This window comes from Prenolepis imparis, unplaced genomic scaffold, assembly GCF_030444845.1.
Source record: "Prenolepis imparis isolate NDT839.2.m4 unplaced genomic scaffold, iyPreImpa1.0 SCAF_98, whole genome shotgun sequence".
NCBI classification, from domain to species: Eukaryota; Metazoa; Arthropoda; class Insecta; order Hymenoptera; family Formicidae; genus Prenolepis; species Prenolepis imparis.
In genome coordinates, this window is record NW_028141256.1 from 71,727 (window position 1) to 93,387 (window position 21,661).

General features: G+C 27.0%; 4 protein-coding genes across 10 annotated transcripts; 1 reads left to right on the forward strand and 3 right to left on the reverse strand.

The window, feature by feature from the left end:
- The first annotated feature begins 1,672 nt into the window (after positions 1–1,672).
- LOC145947553 (aminopeptidase Q-like) lies at positions 1,673–4,109 on the forward strand. 3 transcript variants are annotated; one of them, XM_083057348.1, is made up of 5 exons: positions 1,673–1,758; positions 2,621–2,810; positions 2,889–3,126; positions 3,427–3,903; positions 3,968–4,109. In XM_083057348.1, the coding sequence occupies exons 2-5, from the start codon at positions 2,645–2,647 to the stop codon at positions 3,972–3,974; spliced, it is 888 nt and encodes a 295-aa protein (XP_082913474.1). In that variant the 5' UTR covers positions 1,673–1,758; positions 2,621–2,644; the 3' UTR covers positions 3,975–4,109. The 3 variants fall into 3 exon arrangements, with proteins under 3 accessions (XP_082913474.1, XP_082913475.1, XP_082913473.1); XM_083057349.1 differs by having other exon boundaries at positions 2,919–3,126; XM_083057347.1 differs by having other exon boundaries at positions 2,621–3,126.
- A 500-nt stretch (positions 4,110–4,609) lies between these two features.
- On the reverse strand, positions 4,610–6,016 carry LOC145947545 (uncharacterized). 2 transcript variants are annotated; one of them, XM_083057329.1, is made up of 5 exons: positions 5,895–6,016; positions 5,737–5,799; positions 5,605–5,652; positions 5,142–5,310; positions 4,610–4,876 (listed from the first exon to the last, which is right to left on the reverse strand). In XM_083057329.1, exons 1-4 carry the CDS (start codon positions 5,938–5,940, stop codon positions 5,297–5,299), a joined length of 171 nt encoding a protein of 56 aa, XP_082913455.1. In that variant the 5' UTR covers positions 5,941–6,016; the 3' UTR covers positions 4,610–4,876; positions 5,142–5,296. The 2 variants fall into 2 exon arrangements, with proteins under 2 accessions (XP_082913455.1, XP_082913454.1); XM_083057328.1 differs by having other exon boundaries at positions 5,433–5,652.
- A 235-nt stretch (positions 6,017–6,251) lies between these two features.
- LOC145947552 (uncharacterized) lies at positions 6,252–8,125 on the reverse strand. The gene is made up of 5 exons (XM_083057346.1): positions 7,807–8,125; positions 7,523–7,727; positions 6,950–7,348; positions 6,681–6,839; positions 6,252–6,471 (listed from the first exon to the last, which is right to left on the reverse strand). Exons 1-5 carry the CDS (start codon positions 7,861–7,863, stop codon positions 6,287–6,289), a joined length of 1,005 nt encoding a protein of 334 aa, XP_082913472.1. The 5' UTR covers positions 7,864–8,125; the 3' UTR covers positions 6,252–6,286.
- A 5,167-nt stretch (positions 8,126–13,292) lies between these two features.
- LOC145947548 (uncharacterized) lies at positions 13,293–19,746 on the reverse strand. 4 transcript variants are annotated; one of them, XM_083057336.1, is made up of 7 exons: positions 19,552–19,746; positions 16,992–17,190; positions 16,598–16,822; positions 15,434–15,556; positions 14,383–14,603; positions 14,078–14,237; positions 13,293–13,969 (listed from the first exon to the last, which is right to left on the reverse strand). In XM_083057336.1, the coding sequence occupies exons 2-7, from the start codon at positions 17,188–17,190 to the stop codon at positions 13,803–13,805; spliced, it is 1,095 nt and encodes a 364-aa protein (XP_082913462.1). In that variant the 5' UTR covers positions 19,552–19,746; the 3' UTR covers positions 13,293–13,802. The 4 variants fall into 4 exon arrangements, with proteins under 4 accessions (XP_082913462.1, XP_082913461.1, XP_082913459.1 ...); XM_083057335.1 differs by having other exon boundaries at positions 16,992–17,206; XM_083057333.1 differs by having other exon boundaries at positions 16,992–19,488.
- Positions 19,747–21,661: the final 1,915 nt, after the last annotated feature.

Sequence of the window (21,661 nt, forward strand, 5' to 3'; positions counted from 1 at the left end):
TATTTCTAATTATATTGTATTATATTGTAAATGTGTTTAAATGTATTTAATGTTAAATTAGTTTTTATATATTATTCAGTTTTATTGTTTATATAAACATTAATAATTTTTACGTAATGCTTATTATACATATATGTATATGTATGTGTATATGATATTATGTATATTAATTATACTTATAACACTCTATTAAATATTAATATAAAGATATGTTAAATAATATAATATAAATATAAGATAGAAAATTTAATATACATGTAGGATATAAAACATTAATATTTGATTTATTATTAATATTTACTTAATACATTCAATAACGTAATAGTTAATATTAATATTAGCAATACTATTTTATATTAATGTTTACAATAATTAATATTTTATTATTAATATCTTTATAATATTATACATATATTAATGGTGTTTATTTTTCTTGTAATATAACGAAAATTTTAATAACGAACTTTAATGTAATTATAATTTCAACATGCCAAAATATATAATTTTACATATATGTTTATTTCGTATCTTTTAAAACATTTTTCTATGACTTCTGAAATATATGTATGACATTGCGCAATAATATTAATTTTTTTTCACATTATAATTTTTTAATCATGGAATAAGATAAATAAAGTAAAACCAGAATGCATAAATGAATAAAATATGTATATGTATATTAATTACCATTAGTAATTTTCTTTTATCTTTCCTAAAGAGGAAGGTAAAGTACAAGAAAACAAAGAAAAATAAAATTTACATTTTGAAAATATTTTTTAATTATAATTAGGTATATTATTTACTATTCGCGTTTTAATAAGATAATTATAGAAAATAGGAAAAAATCGAGATAATATAAAATAAAAAAATTAATCAAATTGTGTGAGTTACTAATTTAACTACAAACACACATTAAATTTCAAAATTAAAATTGTTTAGGGCTTTAAGAACTAAATGATACTGATTAAATTAAAAGAAAAGCTATTATTTTTTTTAAAGAAATTAAATAATTATGTACAAGTGCACAATTTCTAAAAATTCATTGTATAAACATCTCTATTTATGTACATTAATAGAATTGTGAAAAAAATGTTTTATATTGAAGAAAAAAAAAAATCTTTTTTATAAAAGTATTGTGTTTCAAAATATGAATACGATGTTTAAATAGATGTGTTTTTACTATAAAACTTTTGTACTGCGTAAAAAGGTAATTAAATTGTGTTTCTCATATGAAAGCCACATTGATTTAATTTACTTGTAAAAAGTTGAATTTTGCATTACTGATTCCGTATCATTAGAACAAAATTTTTAATTCTTCTCACATTACAGTAGAATAAAAATTCAGAAAAAGATAGAAAAAATGTAAAATAATGTACTTATTTCATACATTATCCAATAAGTTGTAACAAGGAAAGAAATAATTCTTTATAAAAATAAGACAAAAATAAAAAATATAATTCTGTTTGCATATAACATACAATTTTCTTAATTAAATTTCTTGAAAATTATTTTATATGTATTAGACACAAACTGTTTCTTGAAAACTCTAATTATGTATTGACTTTTATCGATTTACTAACGATCGAATAAGATGATTATTACGTATAACCTTGAGAAGCTTTTGATACATAAGAGTATGTATTTCATACCGCAAACGTCGTCAGTTTTCGGTGATCTTTCGAAGTGGTAACATCGGAATTAAGCAATTCATTTTTGGCTAAAGTGATTCGGCTCGTGATTCTACAAAGATAGATTAAGGTAAGTCAAATACAAAACATTTAGATATTCCTTTTAAATATAATCATGTAAAAATTAGTAAAGAATTCGCTATCTTAGAGTTTTCAATTTCTAAAAGATATTTTATGCAATGTTTAAGTAAACGTTTAAATGTTTTTTTTATTTCAATAATTATCTTTATTATTTTGCATATTGCATATAACATGAAAACAGATTTAGATGTAAATTGTAACATCTTTTGATTTTCTGATCATTTTAATACATAATAATAAGAAAAATTAAAAATCAATAATGGATTAAGCCTTGATATATTTTTTCCCTAATAGATATCTAAAATCAATATTTTCTCATATATTAAATTAAATATGTAATAAATATAAAAAAAATATAAGCCCAATGGATATTAATTTACTTTCTTAGAGAAATGCTTATACAATAATAAAAGTAAAAATGAAAAGTTTGCATTATTTTGTTTGATTTGCTGATGGAACATATATCGACAAAATTTTAATTAAACTTAACATCAACATGTTTATTATCCGTTTCTTCAAAGTATACATTACTTACACGTGACACATAAACCTGGTGATAATAACTTATTGGTAACAAGCATTATAAACTCCAAAGAAGTCCAGTTATTAAATGGAATTATTTTATACATATTTTATATTTAAATGTATAATTTCATATATTATATAGAAATACTTTATAAAAGTGAAGAATTATTTAAATAGATTGCGTATATTTTTTAAAAATTTCTGTAATATTTTTTAATACGTTTCCCTTTTCTGACTGATCGATCAGTTTTGCATTTTTTGCATTAACTTGCTCTCTGCTTCCGTTTTCTGTTTTACTTACTCTTAGCAAGGAAATGTTTTTGCAGATATCTGAAACGAGATTTGGCAAGATGTTTCTAAAATTGTCATTGAATACTTTATTATACATTTTTGTAATGACAATGGCTTTTTCTATCGATGAAAATGCGAAAAATATATGGCATGATGAGACTGAATTTCGTCCGTTGAATCGTCTGGTACCGCTTCATTATTATTTGAAGATATCGCTGATGCCAGGTTACGTATCCCATGGAGAATCCAATATTACTGTTTATGTCAATTCTGCAACACGATACATAACTTTACTCATATCAGAATATATGAATATAACAAAGGTAAATTTAGAGTCGTCCGACAGTGGAATAATCTATGTACCAAAGCTTTCATATAGCCATAATAAGGATATTGTCGTTCTTGATTTTGCCGAACAATCGTTGCCTGAAAATAACTTGGAATGCGGAGTTTATACTCTACATCCTAAGTTTTCAAACTATATTAATGATACGATAGAGTTTACACAAACTTGGTACACACACGAGAATGAAGATAAAAAGTGAGTATATATATAATATATATATAATAAGATATATTTAAAAAATGAGTTATTATTTAAATTAAATATATATATATTTAAAACAAATAAAAACATTTTGTCATTTCTTTGATAGTTTTACTGCAATTTTAATATTTACTTTATACAATTTAGCATATTTGCCTCTAATAATAAGATAATAAAATAAATGTTACAAAACATTATATTTCTCAAACTCTGTTTATTAATCGCATTTATACCTTCTGCGATCTTTAATATTTCTGTACCAACAATAGTTAAAAATTTGTCATTAAAATGTAGGTTCGTCGCAACATTATTCCACAAATCCACAGAAACCCGACAATTATTTCCCTGTTTGGACATGCTGACATTTCAGTCCTTCTTTAACATCACAGTAGAACATGATAGTGGATACAAAGTTTTGTCGAATATGCCAATACGAAAGTATCAATATACGGTTAATGACACGATGGTTACGCATTTTCATATGTGCCCTCGGATGTTTGTAGACGATGTAACGTTAATTCTGATGACGTCTGATATGATATCTTCAGATCCCACCAGATACGATTCTTATTCTGAGAAAATAATGATCAATACGTGGTGGCCATCGCACTTGGTACCTTACATTGAATTTGCGCGAGATGTTGTCGGAAATGTAACCATATATTTGGAAGACAATTGGGAGATCTTGAAGAGAGGCCCTAAAGTGGATTATGTCGTTATTCCGAATTTCAGGGACAAAGTCATGCAAATTTGGGGACTGCTATTTTACGAGTAATACATACATTTAAGAAACACAATAATGATTATAACTTATTAAAATATATTTTATTTTCAGCTTTTAAAATTAAAAAAATACAAAGACATGCATTTTTATACGGTTATTGTTAGAATTTGTAGAAGCTTAATTAGAGAGAGATTTATGACAAAATTTCCCGGTTATTTTAGAAAGAAATTTATAACGTCATATTAATTTAATACGTTAGAAATATATGTATTGATGCTTAAAGTAATTTTAATAAATGACAATAATACATGTAAAGAATTTATTTAGAAAGAATTTAATACGTCAGAAATTTATGTATTAATGCTTAAAGTAATTTTCATAAGTAATTTTAATAAATGACAATAATACATGTACATATAACCCTATAATTATAGAATAACTACATTTATATGTATTTATCATGTAATATAGCTACATTTATTTATTTATAAATTCAAAAAACCAATTTAAAATTAATTGGATTATTATATAGTTTAAGTTTTAATCCCAAGGAGAACAGAAATGTCAAAATGATGTCAAATTGATGTATAAATATGGTCAAATTTTAGTTCGTCAAAATGACATCAAATTGTATAAAATTTTGATGTTGTCTTGATGTTCACAATGACGTAATTTTGACATTCCTTTTTGACTGTTCAAAATTATTGCTAGAGACATTAAGATAGTAATTAATAAACATATTTTACTGTTTATGATACATTTATTATTAATATCACAAATAATATTACATGTTACAAATAATATCATTTATAAACGTTATTATTGCACAGTAATAGTAGAATATATTAAAGTAGTTAATATTAAAGTATATAGTAGAGAATATAAATATCACTTTTAAAAACATTGCACAGTAAAAATTATCATTCTTTCATTTACGTTGACCAGAAGTATTCAACCAGCGCTTCATAGACTCCTCAGCTGTTTTCAATGATTCATTTTTAAAACGGCTCATTATGGCACCTAAACAGAAATGGACAAGAAATAAAAAAGTGATCTTTTAATTTTATTGCAATTATATTGAATATTGTGTTAAGTTAAAAACGAAAAATCACGTAAGTCTTTCTAGTAATTCTTTGATTTCTTTGATCACTGAAATAAATTAATTTGCAAGAAAAAGAAAGGAAAAGTTCATGTAATCTCTCGTTTTTCATAATTTAATACATGACAATGATTAATCAGAGGACTTAATATCTTAAAAATAAGAAAAAATTATAGAAAAACTTACAAAACAAAGCTTCTTTGATTCTAGTTCCATAAAAAGAGATTTTCACTCCCTTAGTTCCTTTCCAACTAATTTGTCTTGCAAGCTCATTGTGTAATACGATGGACATGAGACGAATAGCAGCATTCCACTGGTCAGAATCATCAACAATATGTGCATTAAGGTAGTTGATCTGAAATAAACAAATATCTTCAACAAGCTGACTTTTAAAGAAAGAAATAAATGCTAAAAAGAAGAGTTCATATATGAGAAAATATATAAATAATAATACCCAAAAAGATCAACTATACTTACAAATTGAGAAAAAGCAATTTTATCTTTTAAAAATTCGTTAAATGTTTGAAATGACTTCTCATCTCGCAATGGAAGGGGGGGGGGCAATTTTCAGGTCTCTCTATCACAGCTTCTCCAGGAAATATTTCATTTAAGATGCGACGTTGGTTCATTAGTACTATGTCAAGCTTACTTGATACATCTCGAAGCAAATCTCTATCAAGATTAGATACAACCGGTCCTACGAAAATATAAATTAATGATCAGAAAATGTATCATACGTAATAACTGCAGTTATATAAATTAGTACAAAAAAAATCATTACCATGAAGCTTCTTCAAATAGCTTAATGTCGTCGTCAGCAAATCACGATCTGCATTCGATAAACCTGAAATAAATATAATATATATTAATATATATTAGGAAAAAAGTAATGTGCAAAACCACTTCTCAAAAGTGAGATTATTGGGAAAATCATATTACCTTGCAATGGTGGTGAATTTGGAGATGATCTATTGCTATTATCCATTGGCGTTAAAGTTCTTTCTTCATCTCTTGAAACACTAGATTCACTTCTATCTTTTGTAAAATTCTCGTTGTAATCATTGTTGTTATCATCTGAATCAAAATTAGAATTGTTATTTCTATTTCCATTAGTGATTGAATAAGACATAATAAAATGTAGTAAAAAAAATTCACAAATTATTTTATATTTATGAAATCAATTCATATAAAATTTTAACTTAATTTAAAAAAACTATACAATTGAGATATATATATATATATATATATATATTGCAAATGCAATATATACATATAATTCTAATTTAAATGCAAGTGCACTCAGAAAATTGTGATAGAAAAAAATGTTCAATTCACTTACAATCATCAAAGGCCGGAGATGACTTTTCTTTGTTATCGTCTCTTAAGAAAGCATTTTGTTTTCTCTTTGAGATATCATCATGTACATGTACAGACACAGTACTCGTCGAAGAACTGTCTGATATTACGGATTGTTCATTATAATCCAAAGTTAATTGAGATGAGCTTTTTTCAAAAACTGTAACAGTCCACAAAATCAATTATGCAAGAAACAAAAAAGAGAAACGGAATTTATATAATTTATATAATAATTAATACAAATATAATATAATACAATATATAATATATGTATATTATATATATATATATATATATATATATATATATATACAATATATATATAATTAACATGGAAAATCACTATTATTTAGAAATTAAGTAACTTACTATTAAAAGAATTACGACAATTTTCTTTGTTTAAATGTGAAAAAATGTGCACTTTATTGAGAGGTTTGGTTTTTTTTGATTGCGATGGCTCTGCGGTCACAAATTTTTCTGACATTTGTGTGTTACAGTCTTTAGGAGATAAATATTTTTCTTGTGTAACTAAAATGATAAAAAGACTGTAAGATTACAAAATTATAAAAGATTATAAAAAGATTGTTATTAAAATTATAGAAACAAAAATAACTCACGAAATAAGAATATGGACATACCCTTATTTTGTGAAGAATGCTGCTGTATCGGACTTTTGTTTGATGTATTAGTTGACTTTAAAAGGCTTGAAGATTTAACACGTGACTCATTACGAGAGAATAATTTTCCAACAGATGTTTCTTTTTGTTGACATATAGCTGATGTTTTCATAGATTTATTTTTAAGAAGTACTTTCAATTTATTTGAAAGACGAGAATCTGGTGCAGGTACTTCACTACTTGTACCATGAGGAACATTTGATAGAGACTCATCTACTTCTTCATCATTTGATGAAGATGATATGTATCTTCTGTTCTTCTTTCTTTTTCTTGGTTGAGTATAATCTGTTTCTGCTTCTGTTTGAGCAACTTCTCCCTCTAAAACAGTTTTGGCTGCTTTCAGAGCAGTATTGTAGGTACCTGCAAGTGAGAAAATGCGTAAAGATATAACATAAAATACACATGATACTAAAACTCATTTTTTAATGAAACAAAATGTAGTTACATTTTAAGTATATTGTATATTGGTACTAAAAGAACTTATATTCAAACACAAAATATATGATAATACATCTCCGAAAGTTACACACTTACTATAGTAATGATGAAATTGAAGATTATAAATATCCCAATCCTGTCCTGGATCTATTTTTGACATGACCAAACGAGTAGTTTTAAGCTTATCTTTTTTAGATGGATACTTGCATTTAGTATTATTATCAAATAACCATTTGGAAGGAATTACTTCTATTAGTGTTTGAGATTCATCACATGAATCATCAAATTCCACAACTGCGAACTGAAAAGAACAATAAAATATTAGGCTGCAAATCAATAACTTGTAAAATAAAATATAATTAAAAAATAAAAGTTCTTACTGGTATTCTACTGAGTGTTGCAATGTACAAGAGAAATGCATACAAATGTTTCCTCATTATCAGGAAAAAGAACACATTTACAAAGAAAATGTTTAATTTTATAAGCCGTTCTGTGACTTTGTAAACGAGATACTTTCATAATTCCAAGTTCAGAAGATGGGATAGGAAAATTATAATAATCTTCTTGTTCTATAAACTTATATCCTATTAGGAAAATTCGATTCTGAGGTGTTCGGATAACATTGTCCAAGATTACAATATCTCCACATTTAGTTTTAAAACAGCTGTTTGCTTCGTTCTTAGTAAGAGTAACATTATGTAAAACAGTCTGAAACTGTTCTCCCTCAAAATGGTTATCTCCATTATATTGATTTTTCAACAAAATTTTATTGGGCTCATCTGTCTTTTTTTTTGTAACAAACCGTCCTTTGGTTTCTGCATCACGTCTAATTAATTGGTGTAAAGGCTTGTAAGTAGATCTCAAATGTCGTTTCATAATGCCCATAAAATTTTCATACTTAAAAGCACTAAATGATTCCAAACTTCCATGATTTCGGCATTCATCGACTAAATGAATTAAACAATGAACGTTATAAACAACGAAACATTTATCAAAAATCTGAGACGAGTGCTTTATAAATTTCTTGAGCAGCATTGAGCATAATTGGATTTTGCACTAGAGTTGGACTGGACAGTATATATATTCCACTATGTAGAAGTAAGTAATTCTTATATGTGTTAGGAGGTAGCGTGTTCTTAAAGATTCGCACACCATCGTACAATAAGATGCGTCTGAATTCTGTTGCTTTATACTTAGATATTTCATAAAAAGATCGAGGTCGACGATTGAATTCTATAGGCACCCAAGGACTACAACGTAACATTTCTAGAGACAATTGAGATTTAGCTCTGTTATTAATTTTGCCCATTGTTACAATGATTCCAAAGAGAAACTGTAACCATCGCTTAAAAATTCCTGCATACACGAGATGCATCGGATCAAGTCTGAACGTGGACACCATTCCACATTGTAAATTTCGTTCTAAAGGTGAAGTGTACTTATGATGTTCTGGTTGATTTCTGTTTTTAAATGATTCATCCGTACGTAGAGATGCATTATCATATAAAAACACTTGACGATTTCTATGTCTAACACCTTTAACTGTGCATTTTTCACAGCAAAATGTACTGTTATGATTGTGAATGCCCTTAATAAATTGTCTAGCTGGGGCATCTAAAATATAATTACCTATACTAAAAATAATATTTTCACCATTAAATTCATAACCATTAATAGTCAAATTTTTAACTTCTTCAATATAATCCGATAAATATCCTTCTAAATCATCAGGCTTTGAATGCCCATACCATACACCGATTATAAAAGGAAATTTGTCACCATTAAGGCAACCTAAAATTGGCCAAAATTGATCATCTGCACTCTTATATAATTGAACACCATCGATATTAATATCCATAATTTGATTTTTATTTTGCAAATAGTCTTCAGTTAATATTTCATCAAGGTTAACTTTTATACCCTTATACCACATTAGACCTTGATCAACTTCTTTAATATTCACAGTACGAAGAGTATGAAGAATTGTTTTATATGATTTTGGCAAACCAGGGAAAATAACTCGCAATCCTGCTAAAAGCTTATCCATTTTTTTGAATGATACATCTCGAACACCCCATTCTGTTAAAAAGTTCAATAAATATGCCTCTATGTCATTAATAGGACGATTTCTCAAATATTCAATATTACATTCGTTTTCTGCTTCATCACTACTGCTGTGTTCACTATATTCAGCATCTTCAATTTCATGATTTGGTGGATTATGTAATACGTCTTCTACAATTAAATCATTATCCTGAACATTATGGTTTTCTTCAATGTGCACAGCAGGTAAAACATGAGAGGGATTAGAGCATGCTCCATTTAATATATTTTCCATCTCAATCAATTGATCCTCAATTTCAGCTTCACGGAAACGTTTAGCATTGGCTTTAGAAGCCTGAGCATATAATTTTCTTTTCATGACAAGATCTATAGCCCAAAATAAAATATATTAAACATTACAATTCATATAATTAAAAAGTAATTCATTTAAAGTTGAGTATGCGACTGTATATTTTGTGTTTATAAGCAAAAAATCAAATATATTAATAGGTGCATGCATATGTTTCTTAAAATTTAATAAAAACAAATTGAACATTTACCTTTTATTAATACTTATTATTTAGTGAAATGTTTATAGTGTTATCCTACATTATAATATTACCACCTCTCATTGATAAATAAATACATACAATATTAAACATTTGAGATCAAGTGTAATATAACCTATAAAAATGACAAAGTATTTTATTGAAAAAATAGGTTAGTGTTGTAATAAAAAGAAATGTGTCACAAGGAACGAATAGATAAATAGGAAGATAATGATCTTAATAAATTTTTACGTGCAACATTTAGTACATACCAGGAAAAAGAAGTAACGGAATCGAGAGTCTTACCTCTTTCTTAGACTTTCGACATTTTAATTTTATCTTCTGTAGACCTCCCCCTTCTTCAACAATTAAAATTAAAATCACTTTTTAAAAAATCACTTCTTTATTATATAACTTCTGAAATCACTAATACGCCTTCAACAAAAATGTCTAGCGAACTTGCGAACAAGATCGTGCAAGCTCACTATCGCAAGTCGTACGTGTCGCACTGTCGCAATGCATTCGTGATATGCGCTAACAGCGCAGGCACGAAATATGAATACAACTTTTAAATAACACAACACCGTACACTGAGCACTCACTAATAAAAAATTATATATATATATATTAAAAATAATAAATACTTTGAAAAAATAAAGTATATTCCACATTAAAATAAATTATTAATTAATTATTTTTTAATGATAAAAAATTATTATTGTATTAAAAAAAAAATAAATATAATTTGTCAATGTTATAACTGAAAAAAATAATTAAGACGCAAATTTAAGACGTAAGTCGCTTAAAATAATATTTTAATCAGCAATTCAGTTTTTAATCAGTAACTATAATAGACTCTTCTGCGAACTGCAACAATATCTGAATATGGAAAATGATTACTTTTAAACATCTTTATAATAATAAGCATATATATACACAGCTGAGAAATATACATCACATTTTCTAAAAATTAAAAAGATCAAAAATAAGTCAATATAAAAAGTCATTTTTTAGTCATTTCCGAGATCGAGATTTCAATGATCAAAAAATGACATAAATTTGTCAAATTGACATCATTTTGACATTTCTGTTCTCCTTGGGAACCTTCTGATTTACACGCTTTGCGTCTACACGACTTGCTCGCCATTTGCGAAGATGTTGCGCGAGGCTGTTGTTATTTGGAAGAGCTGCGCTTTGTGCATAGAGATCTCGCGTACCGAAATTGCTTAGTGTCTGCGAGAGATCGCGAGAATCGTATCGTCAAAATCGGTGATTTCGGACTTGCCAGAGATATTTACAGGGATGACTATTACCGCAAGGTAGATATAATTAATTAAAAAAGATGAAACTTTTTGAAAGTATTTTTCTATTGTTGCGTCTTTATAATATTATTGTATATCTTTAAGTCAAATTGAATTTAAGAAAAATTAAAACTATTTATATATTTTCATATATATTTCTCCAATATTCATTTATGTATATAATGTATAATGCAAAATATTAGTAAACGTTTTTTGCTTAAGAATACTTATTTAAAAAATTGATAATTAGAATAGAAGATCTAACTTTATTGAAATTATATTTTAGGAAGGAGAAGATCTGCTTCCTGTTCGTTGGATGGCACAGGAATCCTTAGTGGACGGAATATTTACTTCTTATAGCGATGTTTGATCATTTGGAGTACTAATGTGGGAGATTACATCGTTAGGTGAGCAACCGTACTCTACCAGAACTAATCTCCAAGTGATGGATTATGTACGCACGGGAGGCAGATTGCAGATGCTTCTCAACTGTCCATCCTTGTTATACCAACTAATGCAGCGTTGCTGGAGTGCAGCAAATGACAGACCAAACTTTAAATTTTGTCTGAACAATACCCACAAAACAATTTGATATACAATGTATATACATTTCATATACATTTATTTATATTGTATATACATAATATATACACATGTATTACAGCGTACATCCAATGTATATGAAATGTAAATGCAATAGTACCCCCAGCGCATGTACATGGAATGTCATAAAAATATACATATGTACATGAAAAAACACATTCTATGTATATACTTCATGCATGTACATTTAATTTTTATGCACGTACATAGGATATACATAATACGTGCATAGCATGTACATAATATGTACATAAGATATACATAATACATGCATAGGATGTACATAGGATATACATAATACGTACATAGCATATACATAATATGTATATAAGATGTACATGGCACATGCATAGGATGTACACAGGATATACATAATATGTACATATCATGTACATAATATGTATATAAGATGTACATGACACATGTACAGAATGTACATAGGCTGTACATAATACGTGCATAGCATATGTACATAATATGTACATAAGATGTACATGGCACATGCATAAGATGAAAATAATACGTGCATATCATGTATATAGAATGTATACATAATATATACATAGAATGTGCGTAAGACATGCATAGGATGTATATACATATTATGTACATGCCACGCACGTATTATATGTGCATGTAGCACATACGTAACATATCCAAAATGTTCCATTTTAAATGATTTACTTGAATATTTCTTAGGGACAGCATTTTAGGGGAAAATATTTCAAAAGTTGTAGAGTTTAGAAGGAAATACTTAATGGTGACTTAAATTTTGAATTACGTTCATTTACCAAGATCATATATATAGAGATCAATTTCTTTTTAGGAAACTCCTACAATTTTTTTATATAAATCGATTCTTTGTTACATTTTATGTAAGAAATTATTAAAAAATTGACCAAATGTCAAACTATAAAACATAAAATATCTTATAAATACGCTTGTAATTTTTTACACAGAATATAACAAAGAATCGATTAATATAAAATATAATTGACAGTTTCTTTTAAAAACAAAATTGACCTGTAAATGACTTTAGTAAATGACCGTAATTAAAAATTTAGATCACTATTAAGCACTTCCCTCTAAACTCTATAACTTTTGTCTGAAATATTTTCCCCTAAAATACTCCCTAAGAAATATTCAAGTGGATCATTTAAAATGAAGACATTCTGGACATGTCACATACGTGCTACGCACATATTATGTACACACGCCATACGAGTATTATATACATTCTATGCATGTATTATGCACATCTTCTATACATATAATGTACACGCCATGCACGTACGTATTATATACAAACTAAATGTTTATTTCAACAAAGTTATATAAAAGATTATTGCAAGAGAATAAATAACACAAAAGTTAAACTTAGAAGTAATAAAAAAATTGTATTTATTGCACGTATATGAAATGAGCATAAGATGCATATTAGTTAGTCATAAGGTACATATGTATTTTTATAACAAAACTGTAATTTTAAAACTAAAGCGCAAGATATGGCAACTTCTATACACTTTTTTTAAATAATATTAACACATATGTATGAAAATAAAATACTTGAATAACGCAAAAGTGTAATTAAGATTACTACAATATATGAATATATTACTACAACATATGTATGTTAGAAATTATTAATAAAAAATCTAATAATACAGGAATAATATAGGAATATATTAATATTTTTTATCAGAACCGTAAATATTAGTAAATTAAAACAAAATTCATTGTGTGTAAATATAATACGTACAGTGAACGTACGCGAAGAAACAAAGAATTATTAAAAATAATAGAAACTTTTGTACTATTTTTACTCTCTATTCTATACCATAGCTGCCATCATATGAGTAGTGTGTTTTAAATATTTTAAGACTACTCTCCGTTACTGATCTGCGGGTTCTCATTAACGTCTTGAGTAGTTGCAGGTTTATTTTTGTTATTATTAAAACGATCTTTGCTCCTTACAAGCCATGCTTTTATAAAACTTATAATTTCTGCATTTGTGCAATCATTAGTATTCTTATTGAGTCGTACGGCAGCTGCAAAAGATTATCACAAATTATATTAAAGTAAAAAGTTTTGCAAAATTTTAATTGTATGATTATTATTATAATTGTATTATTATAACTTAATGGTTTTTAATTTACAGAAAATAGTAGATGCTACAGCTAAATCCTTGAAGATTTTCTTTTTCTTTGCTCCTTCCCAAGAGTAAATCATACCAACTTCGTTAGTAAATACATGATACATAATTCTCCGTACAATCTCTTTAACGTTACTACCTCCAATACGACTTAAATGTTGCGACTGCCATTATAAAAAGATTATTTAATTTCTTTAATTGAAAAATTGTAAAATAAAGACTTAAATATTGAATAATTTTTTATATTAATTTAATTGTTTAAATTGAAACATTTTTATAATCAAATATATCGTACTTAAAAATTCTTACCAATAGTTTCTTATGTTCAGAGTCTATCAACCAGTTTTCTAATAGAGCTAAAGAATTCTCATTTACCGGAAATGATCGTGTGATATCTAGAATTTCTTCATGCGAAGTTAAGTCTTGCGATTCATTTCTTTTACTTTTTAATAAAAGACTCATACTTTCAACAATATCGTCCATTTTTAAACTTAGAATGTGTAATTCTCTTAGAATTCGTTTTTGATATTCTGAAATAAAAACATCGATTATAAATTATATAGCAACACTTCCTTCAAAAATAATATAATTTATTTACGCATAGTATAGAAAAAATAACACATATTACAAAATACTCAATATACAAATATTGCAGAAAATGATTGTTTTGTGAAACTATTAATAGAACATTTTGACAGACCACTGATAAATAATTGTACATCTCCGGCCATGTCAAAATTGTGACGTCAGAGGCGAGAAAACAAAAATTCTTAGATGCCATTTTTAAATGAAAAGATATATTTTGATAAAACAACATTTCACACCTGACTTTAGCATACTCTTAAGATACCTCGAAAATTATCTTTTTCCCTTTATAATCAGTCAACAGCTGTAAAAAATAGCTATATAAAGTCCTAGTCCGTTCAGTCTTGCACATGCACAGCTATTCCATATTACAAAGTCTGATATTACGATCATTTTACAGTTGTTGATTGGCTATCAAGAGAAAAGCATAGTTTTCGAGGTATTTTAAAAGTACGTTAAAGCCATCTGAAGTGGTATTGTATCAAAATATTTATTTATCCAAAAATGACATCTATGAATTCTCAACGTGACACTTCTTGCTTCTGACGTTACGATTCAACATGGTCACAGCGAGTACCCAAAAGCCTTAATAGGATATCGATACAACAAGATCATTTTTAAACCATATTTATCATCTTTACTTAATATTTAATATATAAAAAAAGAGAAAAACTTGTTTAAAATATGGAATATCAAATTTATCAAAAGAAAATTAGTGGTACTACAAAAAAAATTAATCTTATTTTCATTATTACATGTACAAATTTAATCTTACCATTATTCTGTTGAAGAGTCGAAGTAGGCTGCTGTGATACTGCAGATAGATTTTCAGACTTATTAGACGTAGTAACAGAGGTAGAAGCTTTCAACTGATCATTTTTGTCAGTGACATTAATCCCTTCAAAAAATAATGATTGAACGTTACTCTTTTTACATATCATTGGATATTTCTTTGAGACTTTTTAACTTTTGAGACAGAAAAACAAAGTATACTAATAAAATGTATGAAAAAATATTGTATATTTTTAAAGAAATCATCTTTGTACATCTTTATTTCATTATTTCTGATGAATAGATTAAATATTTTTTTTCTGTACTATATGCACAAACAGAATATTAAAAAGCATTGATATAAAAAATAATTACAAATATAAAAATAGAACAAAAGCCACAGCAAAGTGTTCGCGCAAAATGTTACTTCATTACTTGGTTAAACGCGTTTCTGTTTGATAGTAGACCTTCTTCAGCAACATACTAATTATAACAAAATTCTGCCGTAATTATATAAATAATATCGATTGAGTCTATCGTTTTGACAAAAACATTTGACTGTGTTATCAATAGGCGACAGAATGATATAGTATTAATAAAATTAATGATTAATTTGACATACATTATGGCGACAATTATGTTTATAATTACGGCGTAGAATTTATTATAATTTTTATGTTACTGAAGGTCTGATATCGGACAGAAACGTTTACCAAAAAGTTTTATATAATTTAAATAATTCACATTAAAACGTTTTTATAATCAATTTATAATCAAATATACTTTACCAATCATTACTTATGTTCAGAATCTAACAAGTCTTCTAGAGTTAAAGAATTCTCATTTACTGGAAATGTGATATCTAAAACATCTTCATGCAATGATAAGTTCTGCCACTCATTACTTTTACTTCTTAATAAAAGATTCATAGTTTTACTGATATCATCAATTTGTAGATTGTGTAATTCTTAAAGTAAGAAAGTAAGAAAGTACAATTTTGCACGAACACCTTGCTGAAGCTCTTGCCCTATTTTTGTATTTTTCATTATTTAATTTTTGAGTTTTTTTATTTTTATTATACAAAAAATTATTAATGAAATATTAAAATAGAATTCTTGTCTTACAAATATATGTATAATATTGTATGATTGTTGCTTATATTACTTACCACTTAATTGAGTTTTTTCTATTGGAGTTGGAACAGGATATATAACATTATCCGAGGATACTTCGGTTTCAGAGGATAATTCATATTCATTTTCAGATTCTTTATGATGGCTTTTTTTCGTGCTCCTTCTACGTCTATATTTCCTTTTCAATTCTTCGTTATTAGAGGAGAGATTATTTGTGTTTTTAGCTTTATTGGCTTTTTTTTGTGCTATTTTATAATTGTCTATAAAAAACAAAATTAAAAACAATAAAAAATCGATCCATACAAATTTCGTAAAATGTTAATACATTTAGTGTATTATACTAAATGTATTAACATTTTACGTATAAACATTTTAGGAGTATTTTATTATATAAAGTATTCTGTGAGAATGTGTCAAAGTGTATTTTACCATAGCTGCCTAAAAGGTTTGCTTCATAGAGTGCCCAGTCGGCTCCAGGAGATTGCTTTTTTTTTATAAAGTCTACTATAATATGTTTTGCAGTGCCTTCAGGTGGCCAATAGCATTGTGAATTTTTTTTCATGTACCATATGTCAGGTACAGCTTCAACTGTGTCCTCATCATCAAATTTTACAACGTACCAGGTCATCTTGGATATTTTATAACTAAACTAATTATTTTATATTATGTACATTCAAATATGTTTATAAATTTAGCAATCTAATATTAATTTTTGCAATTTTTTATAATTAAACATTACAACTCTAATAAATTTTAATTATTAATATCAATAATAATAGCAATGTACTTATATTTATGGTTAAAAATAATAAATTATAAAATTATAAAATTATGCATGTAATAAAGGAAATGAGATTAATTTTTTTTTGTATGGTAGTACTACTAATTTTCTTTTTATAAATTCGATATTCCACATTTCAAGTATGTTTTTATCTTTTTTTATATATTGAATATTAAGCAAAGATGATGAATATGGTTTAGAATAAAAATGTTCTTGCTTGCTATATCGATAACCTATTAAGCATACAGAATTTTTATACGAAGCAAAGTTTTTAATTTCGATAATAACGTTGGTTTTTAACTCTACGAATCTATCGGCTATTTTTAAAATATTTAAACAATAATTATCTATCTGTGCTTTTCTGTATTGCGGAGATGTACAATTATTTATCAGTGGTCCGTCAAAATGTTCCATTAATAGTTTCGCAGAAGAATCATTTTCTGTGATATTTGTACATTGAGTAATATTATATTCTTCAGTTGTACGATGAATAATTTGTTGCAGAGGTTGAGCAGATTTGCGAATCTTTTTTTTTAATTGCTGCATATAATTCTCGAAAGGAAATGCGCTGAAGTTGTCAAGTGCACCATACAGTTTTACACAATCACTTAAATGTAAAAGATTATGTATGTTATGCGATACAAAATCTGGACCATTAATTTTTATGGATTGACAAATAAAATGTTCCATCAAATTATGAGCATATATTACATAGTTTTCAAGTTTTGAATAATATTCACTTATCATTAAAGAACTTGCAAGACTTAATGTAATGAAGTGATTATAGATTTTGGATGATAATATCTCTTTCAAAACTATAGGACCAGCGTATAATAAAAAAAACCTAAATTCTGTAGCCTTATATCTTTTACACTCATTTATAAAACGCGTCTTTCTAGAAAATTCATGAGGAATATATCGTTTTAATTTTAAAAGGTTTTCACTAATTTTATTAACATCACGAGCTCGTAATTTATAAGGTGGTTTACCATGAATCCACCCATACCGTTTGTGACAAAGAAGTCTTTTCATAGCTCCTAACAAAAGACAATGCATATAGTCAATTGGTACGTTATCTATCATATTAAAGTTTGGTATATTTAACAGCAAGCTTCTACCAGTATGATGCTCTGATTGAGCAGCAGTTCTAAAAGAAGTATCGGTTCTTTTGGAAAAATTTCTAGTCTCAATAAAGCATAATACATTATGATACATTTCTCCTTCTTGATCACATTTCGTACATGAGAAATGGCCTGTGTGATGCTTAATAGATAAGGCAAATGATTTTGCGGGTGAATCGCAAATTAACATTAAAACTCGAAAATTATATTTACAAGAATTGATTGATATACCGTTAGCTGATAGATAAATACATTCATTAACAAAGTCTCTAAAATAATCATCAACAGATTTTGGCTTTTCTGTGCCATGATATAAGGCGACCAAAAACACTTGTTTCATAAGAACTTTTATTGATTTGATAGAACATAAAATAGGCCAAAACGAGCTATTAGTACTTTTGCTCAAAGGCAAACCGTCAATGTTGACAGCTAATAAAAACTCTTTATTTGCTGATATGCTGATCTTGTGATTTTTACAAAATAAGTTTAAAGTTTTCTCAATACCAAAATAATAATATGTTCCATTACCTAGAGATGTTACAGCTACATTTCTAGGTGTTTTTAAAAGTGTTCTTGGATCTTTTGGTAGATCATCACAACCAGGTATTTCCCGTATAATAGAAAGTAGATTTCTCAACGCTGACAATGTAATATTTTCCTTTATAGCCCATTTGGCTAGTTTCTCAGATAGCGGTATATCAATTCTTTCCTGTCTAACATCATGTAATAATTTTTCAGTATTATCCACGTTATGAAGTAACTCATTGCTCATTGTTGAATTGATGTTTGTGCAATTATCATTAATGTGACATGAATTCTTGTACATTATATTATCGTTAACATTATTATCAATGTTGCAATCATCATTGGTATTAATGCCATAAGAATCATAAAATAAGTTTGAATTATTATTGATTATAGCTAGAGATTGATTTATTTTATTTCTAAGTTTTTTTTTAAACTTTATCTTCTTTCTTATTTCAAGCTCGTACATAGCCATGGTCGAAACAAGGTTAGAATATAACTACAAATTGTATAAATTAATGAAATTAAGCAATTATGTGTATACTATGTATATAATACTTACTTTAGAAAAGAATAGCTGGTAAATTACTGTATACTTTGATACAACACAAAATTTTGTCGAAATAACGTATTAATATCGGAACACAATGCACAATGGAATTTGATGCACGAAGATACAGACGTGATGCCGTTCCCAGGTCTCGCACGTTGGTCTGGCGCGCATGCGCTTGACGGTCTTGCAGAGTTCCAGCGTAGCGTAGCGAACAGAGCTTACTAATGAAGAGGCCATAGCGTGCAAGCGCGCGCGAAGAAGATCGACAGAGAAAGATATATTTTCTATCTCAACTATGGCCGTACAGGTCAAAAAGGTTATTTTGGAAGCAGGGTAATAACCTTAATTAAGCATCACACAGGCCATTTTGCATGTGTGAAATATATGATCAAGAAGGAGAAATGTTTCATAAAGTATCTAAAATCTTTTCTGCTATCATACAAAAAAATTTATTTTATTTCCATTTTATAGATTTTGGACGCTAATATTACTTTGAAATATTTTCACAGAATTTTGTTTTTAATTTTGCTTTTATAGACAATTATTGTATAAATTAACAACAAAATTGCAATAAAAAGCCAATAAAACACGAACAATCTTTCGTTTATGGAATAAAAGTATCGAAGAAACTCAATTAAGAGTTCGATGGTTTCTTTCAAAAAATCTATATTTTTTAAAAAGATAAATTTTATTTGTTTTTCTGCAAAGGTTAAAAAGAACTCAAAAGTTAAAAAAACTTTCAAAAAAAACAAATAAAATTTATGAGAAAATATATTTTTTTCTTTCAAAGAAAGAAATCATAGATTTTCTAGTCACATAGAAATATTCAATGAAAATGTAAAAAAAGAATATATCGTTCAACTTACCTTTTTCGAATAAATACAGATATCATTGATAAAAAAGATCGCCTGAAAGTTGCTTTTACTTCTGTTGCTACGTCTGTCAATCTCAACGTCGCTGGTCTGTAACTAGTATTTTTTACAACTTTCGATCTATATACTCACAAAGCACAAATAAAGTATGTATATTATTGTGTAGAAAAACGCATTGCTACATAAATTATAATCAATATTTTTATTTCAAAAATTGAAAAACCCATTTAGAAATAAAAAAGTGAAAAGAATGAACCTAACACAGGACCTCTATATGTGAGATACGCTTGAGTGTTCTAGATCACAATTATTTTTAGTGAATGATATGATATTAAGTTAGAGAACTGATTGATAGATCTTTAGCATATGAAACTATATTGGTAAAAATTAAAACTTATGATTCATGACGCAAGCGAAATCACTGATAAATTTTCACTTTTCACGTTTTCATTCTAACAAAAAAATTACATGATTGATACCTTTTACATAAGACGATTTTAGAACCATCGCATAAACTTCTAAAACGGCAAATACAATGAGAATTATTTGTGCATCCTGCACATTTTATGTATGTACTTATCATATGTACATTTTGTATACATCTTATGTACATTATATGTATATACATGGCATGTACTTTAATGTATTGCCACAATTATGTGCACATATGTATATACGTGGTATGTACGTTAATGTATATCCAAATGATGTATATACACAGTATATACATGGTATGTATTTTAATGTATTGCCACAATTATATACATATATGTATATACATGGCATGTACGTTAACGTATATCCAAATTATATATATACACAGTATATACATGGCATGTACTTTAATGTATTGCCACAATTATGTACATATATGTATATACATGGCATGTACTTTAATGTATATCCAAATTATGTGCACGAATGTATATACATGGCATGTACTTTAATGTATTGCCACAATTATGTACATATATGTATATACATGGCATGTACTTTAATGTATATCCAAATTATGTGCACGTATGTATATACATGGTATGTACTTTAATGTATTACCACAATTATGTACATAATGTATATACATGGCATGTACTTTAATGTATATCCAAATTATGTGCACGAATGTATATACATGGTATGTACTTTAATGTATTACCACAATTATGTACATATATGTATATACATGGTATGTACTTTAATGTATATCCAAATTATGTATATACATAGTATGTACTTTAAAGTATTGC